Source organism: Lithobates pipiens, unplaced genomic scaffold, assembly GCF_037356315.1.
Source record: "Lithobates pipiens isolate NorthernLeopardFrog02 unplaced genomic scaffold, aLitPip1_a1.2 Scaffold_28, whole genome shotgun sequence".
In the NCBI taxonomy this organism is placed as follows: Eukaryota; Metazoa; Chordata; class Amphibia; order Anura; family Ranidae; genus Lithobates; species Lithobates pipiens.
This window is the reverse complement of record NW_027507789.1, coordinates 153,218,816-153,225,917: the sequence shown is the minus strand read 5'-3', so window position 1 is coordinate 153,225,917 and position 7,102 is coordinate 153,218,816. Positions and strand designations below refer to the sequence as shown.

The 7,102-nt window shown below is 45.8% G+C and overlaps 1 protein-coding gene across 1 annotated transcript in view; it reads left to right on the top strand.

The window, feature by feature from the left end:
- The first annotated feature begins 6,129 nt into the window (after positions 1-6,129).
- The window catches only part of ERBB2 (erb-b2 receptor tyrosine kinase 2), a 190,393-nt gene continuing 189,420 nt past the window's right edge, over positions 6,130-7,102 (top strand). The window contains exon 1 of the mRNA XM_077459716.1: positions 6,130-6,337. Within this exon, the coding sequence (XP_077315842.1) occupies positions 6,271-6,337 (67 nt within the window). The 5' untranslated portion in view covers positions 6,130-6,270. The remainder of the gene's footprint in view (positions 6,338-7,102) is intronic.

Genomic DNA, 7,102 nt, shown 5'->3' with positions numbered 1-7,102 from the left:
AATATATATATATATTTTATTTTATTATAACATTTTAAAATGGGTAATTTTTGTCCGTCATTGATGTACGCTGATTAGGGGGCACCTATGGGGTCCGATAGGTGGCAGTAATGGGCACTGATTGCTTACACTGATAGGCAGCACTTCTAGGAGTCACTGATTGGCACCTCTTGTAAGCATTGATAGGTGGCACTTGTGGGCACTGTTAGATGGCATAAATGAGGCATAATTGCCTCTTCCTTTTCGGGACCGATGTCCCTTTAAGATGAGCCGACGATCAGCTTTTTTTTTCTCCTCCGCTGTCAGCGTGAGAAGAAAAAAAAATGATCACCGAGCTTTTGCTTTGATCATGTGATCAGCTGTCATTGGCTGACAGCTGATCACATGGTAAGGGGCCGGGACTAACCCCTTACTCGGATCGGTGATCACCCAAGTCTCATTGACTCGGTAATCACAGGGAGCGTGCACAGGGGAGGCCGTCATATGAAGTAATGTCCCCATGGGGGCGGACCCCTGTGAGCACCTCAAGCAACTGTGATTTACCATTGGTGGGTCCGGGAACTATTCCGGTTTTGCATTTGAACAGATATGTACTTAATGTGAGTTAAAATATTTTAATAAACTGCCCACTAGATTGTACTTCCCTTTCAATACACACACAGAAGCAGTGGGGAAAATCGCATGCAAATCGCACAGGAATCGCACCACATACCTCTTCAAATTGCATGCGATTCTTTGCAGTGTCATTTGCACTCATTTTGTATTGACGTGAAAAGTATCAGTTTCATTTTCAAGATACTCATTAAAATGCTTGTTTTTGGCACCAATATCGGTGCATCCCTAATAACTTCCCTTCCAATAAATTCTGATTCAATTTAAACCAGATTTGATCAAACTGAGTCGATTGGCTAGGGTGGAAAATGATTGATCCTTTTGCATGGATCGGCAGCACTGAGATACTTTGTTCATGAATACGATCGTATTTCGATCAATAAGATTAAGAGATTGCATTGTGGAAACAGAGATTGATAATTTGCGATCGTAAGTTATGATTATATCTTAACTTACAATCAGAATCAACTTCTTTGTGTGTGTGGCATGTAGATCAAATTGATTGCCGACTGGATTGGTGTCAGAAACCATGAAATCATGCCGAGACTGAAGTACAGTTAAATCACACTTGTTTAATAATAAAAGTAAAAAGAACAAATGTAGTCAAACATAGCCAAAGTTCAGTAACCGGAATGGAAAGTCAGCCAAGCCAGAATTCAGGGATCAAAGTAGTGGAACAGCAGGATCTGGAAGGGATGTCAGAAAAGCCAGTCTTGCAAAGGCTCACAGGAGAATAGTTTCTGTGATGTGACCAAGGTGAAGGCAGAGCTCCTCTGGACTGGACGGCTTAAGTAGGCAGAACTGACGAGCAGGAAATCATCAACAGCTGAGTAACTGTGGAGAGATAAGAGCTGGCAATTGGCTGACAGCTGAGCGGCCAGCTGAGAGAAGGGCCCAGCCCTGACAATTGGTTATTGCTCTTGAAAAAGAATCGATCATTTATCGAAGTGTGTAGCTACTGGGGTAGGCCTTACATATCAGGAAACGGGAGCGCTAGCTCCCCTGGTAGATTGGGCAGTCTCAAGAAACAAAGCTCCCCATCCCTTCGGGAAGTCTTCCTTTACTTGTCCATAAATGGTTGTAGTAGATGCCAGTTATCACTTACCTGTGTCATCTAGAACAACAAACAAGGAATCTGTCTCCTGGAAGGAAGCCAACACTGTGGTGTTAAGTGAGGTTCAGGGACAAGGGGGGGGGGCAGATTTGTCTTGTGAGGGGGAATTTAGGTGGGGTTGCAGGGGGTAAGAATTGTTCTAGGAGGGTAAATTTACGGAGGGGTGCTAAGAGTGGCGATTTGGGGGGGGGGGGGGATTTGTGGTAGAAACGATAAATGGGGGGGGTTGTGCAAGGAGGGGAAATTTGGGGAAGTGTTTTAGCAGTGGTAATTAGTGTTGAGAGGGGAGATGGGGACAAGGATTTGCGCTAGAATGGAGTTTTCTGCTAGAAAAATCAATATGGTGGGGGAAAGAATTGTTCTAGGAGCGGAAATTCAAGGAGGGGTGCAAAGAGTGGCGATTTTTAGGGGATGAGGGATTTGTGGTAGAACCGGTAAATGGGGGGGGGGGGTTGTGCAAGGAGGGGAAATTTGGGGAAGTGTGTTAAGCCTCATACACACGATCGGACTTTGTACAAACTTTCCCGTGGACTTTTGTACAAAGGGCGTAGTCCACAAGTTTGTATTGCATACACACGATCAGACATCAGACTTTTTGACAACAAACACGAACGTAGTGACGTCACAACGTACTGATGACACTTCAAAATTTTTTTGGGAGGGAGGTTTGTGCTACTGGTAGTAGAGATGATTGGGGGGTATTTGTGGTAGGAGGTGACTTTTTTGGGAGGGGATGATTTTTGATAGCAGTGGAGAGGATTTGTGCTTGGAGGGAGAATTTGAGTGGTAGAGGATTTGTGCTAGGAAAGGGGGGATTTTTTTGGGGGGACGTGGGGCGGGGGGATTTGTAATGGGAGGTGGGGATTTGGAGTGAGGGGAAAAAGGATTTGTGGGGTAGAGGACTGGGTGTAGAGGTGCTAGAAAGGGAGAATTTATTTTGTGGGGGGGATTTGGAGTGAGGGGGAGCTGATTTTTGTTGGGGGGGGGGGGATTTGTGATGGGAATGGCTAATTGGAGGCGGGGGAAATTTTTGCACAGAGGGGAAGATTGAGGGGTAGAGGATTTGTGCTAGGAAGGGAGAATTTATTTTGTGTGTGGGGGGGGGGGGCGGGGGGATTTGGAGTGAGGGAGGATAGATGATTTTTGTTGGGCGGGGGATTTTTGATGGGAACGGCTAATTGGAGGCGGGAGAAATTTTTGCACAGAGGGGAAGTTTGAGGGGTAGAGGATTTGTGTTAGGGAGAATTTATTTTGTGGGGGGGGGGGATTTGGTGTGAGGGGGAAGATGATTTTTGTTGAGGGGGGATTTGTGATGGGAACGGCTAATTGGAGGCAGGGGAAATTTCTGCACAGAGGGGAAGTTTGAGGGGCAGAGGATTTGTGCTAGCAAGGGAGAATTTATTTTGTGGTGGGGGGGATGATTTCTGTTGGGGGAGGGGATTTGTGATGGGAAAGGCTAATTAGAGGTGGGGGGATTTTTGCTCATAGGGGAAATTTGAGGGGTAGAGGATTTGTGCTAGGAAGTGGGAGTTTATTTTTGATGTGGGGGGGGGGGGGGGGTTGCGCTGGGAATATATGTGTTATGAGGGGATTTGAGCTAAGCATGCAGATTAGCACTTTTTTGGGGGGGGGGGGGGGATTTTATCTGACACATAATGACCTTGTCCCCTCAGGTATGAGATATCTATGCTATAAAAATTATTCATGGAGTTCAGCTTAATCAGAATGTTCCATCCAACTTCCAATAATCGGATTTTCTGTCCACACCAATCAGAATGAATTTGATGATATTGATCGATGACACTGACGTGATGCGTCTTCTCAATAACTCATAGATTCGATCAGATTGTCCAATTTGGTGAGGACTCAGATTGTTCCGTGTATGGCCACCATGTGGAGGGGTTTCCTGAGACCTGGAAATGATTTCTAGGGTTCCTCCAAGAAAGGCGGCTCTAGATGATTGAATGTACAGATCACACTAAATAAATAAAAAGAGTGACTTTAGTACCTTCCCCCCACCCCTATCTTCCCTCGTACTGTAGCCATTGGGTAGACCACAGAATACACTCTTGCCCCCATCCATCCAGCGCAGATCCCCCGTCCTGCTGATGTGTGCTTGTCTTCATCTATGATGTCATCAAGGAGCTGGTGGATGTTAGAGACCTTGCGCTCCTTCACCTTCCATTTGAGGATGCCCCACAGATGCTCAATAGGGTTTAGGTCTAAAGACATGCTTGGCCAGTCCATCACCTTTACCCTCAGCTTCTTTAGCAAGGCAGTGGTCATCTTGGAGGTGTGTTTGGGGTCATTATCATGTTGGAATACTGCCCTGCGGCCCAGTCTCCGAAGGAGGGGGATCATGCTCTACTTCAGTATGCACAGTACATGTTGGCATTCATGGTTCCCTCAATGAACTGTAGCTCCCCAGTGCCGGCAGCACTCATGCAGCCCCAGACCATGACACTCCCACCACCATGCTTGACTGTAGGCAAGACACACTCGTCTTTGTACTCCTCAACTGGTTGGCGCCACACACGCCTGACACCATCTGAACCAAATAAGTTTATCTTGGTCTCATCAGACCACAGGAAATGGTTCCAGTAATCCATATCCTTAGTCTGCTTGTCTTCAGCAAACGATTTGCGGGCTTTCTTGTGCATCATCTTTAGAAGAGGCTTGACAGCCATGCAGCCCAATTTGATGCAGTGTGCAGCGTATGGTCTGAGAACTGACAGGCTTATCCCCCACCCCTTCAACCTCTGCAGCAATGCTGGAAACACTCATACGTTTATTTCCCAAAGACAACCTCTGGATATGACACTGAGCACGTGCACCCAACTTCTTTGATCGACCATGACGAGGCCGGTTCTGAGTGGGACCTGTCCTGTTATACCAATGTATGGTCTTGGCCACCGGGCTGCAGCTCAGTTTCAGGGTCTTGGTAATCTTCTTATAGCCTAGACCATCTTTATGTAGAGCAACAATTCTTTTTTCAGCTCCTCAGAGAGTTCTTTGCCATGAGGTGTCATGTTCAACGTCCAGTGACCAGTATGAGAGAGTGAGAGTGATAACACCAAATTTAACACACCTGCTCCCCGTTCACAACTGAGACCTTGTAAAACTAACAAGTCACATGACACCAGGGAGGGGAAATGGCTACTTGGGTCAAATTTGGACATTTTCACTTAGGGGTGTACTCACTTTTGTTGCCAGTGGTTTAGACATTAATGGCTGTGTGTTGAGTTATTTTGAGGGGACAGCAAATTTACACTGTTCCAGATCCTGTACAGTAGAACAGACTTCATGCAATCAGATCTTGCACAGTATGACAGACCCAATACAAATCCGTGTAGGGTAGGACAGACTCCATGCAATCAGGTCCTGTACAGTAGTATAGACTCCATGTATTTAGATCCTGTACAGTAGAACAGACTTCATGTAATCAGATCCCGGTAGGGTAGGACAGACCCCATGCAATCACATCCTGTACAGTAGGACTGACCCCATGCAATCAGATCTTGTACAGTAGTACAGACTCCATGCAATCAGATCCCAGTAGGGTCGTACAGACCGATTGCAATCAGATCCTCTACAGTAGGACAGACCCCATGCAATCAGATTCTGTACAGTAGTACTGACCCCATGCTATCAGACCCCGGTATGGTCGTACAGACTCCAAGCAATCAGATCCTGTACAGTAAGACAGACTCAATGCAATTAGATCCTGTACAATAGGACATACTCCATGCAGTTAGATCTTGTACAGAGATACATACTCCATGCAATTAAATCTTGTACAGTATAGGACAAACTCCATGCAATCAAATCTTGTACAGTAGGACAGACTCCATGCAGTCAGATCTTGTACAGTGTAGTACAGACTCCATGCAATCAGATCTTGTACAGTATAGTACAGACTCCATGCAATCAGATCTTGTACAGTATAGGACAGACTCCATGCAATCAGATCTTGTACAGTATAGGACAGACTCCATGCAATCAGATCCTGTACAGTAGTACAGACTCCATGCAATCAGATATTGTACAGTATAGTATAGACTCATGCAGTCTTATCCCGGTAGAGTAGTACAGACTCCATGCAATCAGATCCTGTACAGTAGGACAGACTCCATGCAGCCAGATCTTGTACAGAGATACAGACTCCGTGCAATCAGATCTTGTAGAGTATAGGACAGACTGCATGCAGTCAGATCTTGTACAGAAGTACAGACTCCGTGCAATCAGATCTTGTACAGTATAGGACAGACTCCATGCAGTCAAGTCTTGTACAGTAGGACAGACTCCGTGCAATCAGATCGTGTACAGTAGTACAGACTCCATGCAGTCATATCCCGGTACGGTCGTACAGCCCCCCATGCGGTAGGACACTCCCCCGTGGCTCTCCCCGCCCTGCAGGAAGTGGTGGAGGAATGAAGTTCGGGGACTGGCGGCGGTGAAGTTGGAGAAGTTGTGATCGGCGGAGATCCGGGAGAAGGGCGGTCAGGGTGGAGCGGACAGTATGGTGGAGGGGAGCCGCTGATCGGATGGAGATGAACCCCTGGATCTGGGCACTCTGTGCCCTGCTGGTGCCCCATGCCCTGTGCAGAGAAGGTAGGTCAGTCCTCCGGGGGGATCACTTCTATTATGGATCGGAGATCTGCCCATGTATCCTGTGATCTGGGATCACATGGTCCATAGTGGATCGTCTATAGTGGGAGAGCTGAGATTTGTGATTGACAGCGAGCTGTATAGGAGGAAGTGTCCCCGCCATGTGACAGAGGAGGTCACCCATCCCTGCCTTCTATACTTCTCTATACAGGTGATATAGGGACTGCTGTGCATGACAGCCAATCGGATTCCAGCTTTAGCTGCTCACATAAGCTTTAAAAATGAAAGCAAGAATTTTGATTGGATGCTATAGTCCTACGATGACTTCAGTTTATCATCCGATCAATGTGCAATTAAATCAGAAAGGGTAAATCAGCGATCAGTTGAGCAGGCATAACTTCCCTTCTGATCGGGTTCAACTTCATTTAGATTGGAGCCAATTAATTGGAGTCAGTCAACCAGTACAAAAAAAATATCAGTTGTGTTTGATCGATCAGATGCTTCATTTTTGAAGCTCACTGTATTTCAAAGTGATTTGATGTGGAAAACAGAGATACGTAATCAATTGCTTACATTCGTTTCTTGCAACTATCGATTAAAATCCACCTTCCATGTTTGTCATTGAATGCTTTGTCATTTATAGATCGATTTATTTCTGAAGACTGGGAGGTCAATCCTTTAAAAAAAAAAAAAATCAATCATTTATTGTAACATGTCTGATTGGCCAATCTCTTTTTATGGTGGAAAAATAATCAATTTATTTTCCAA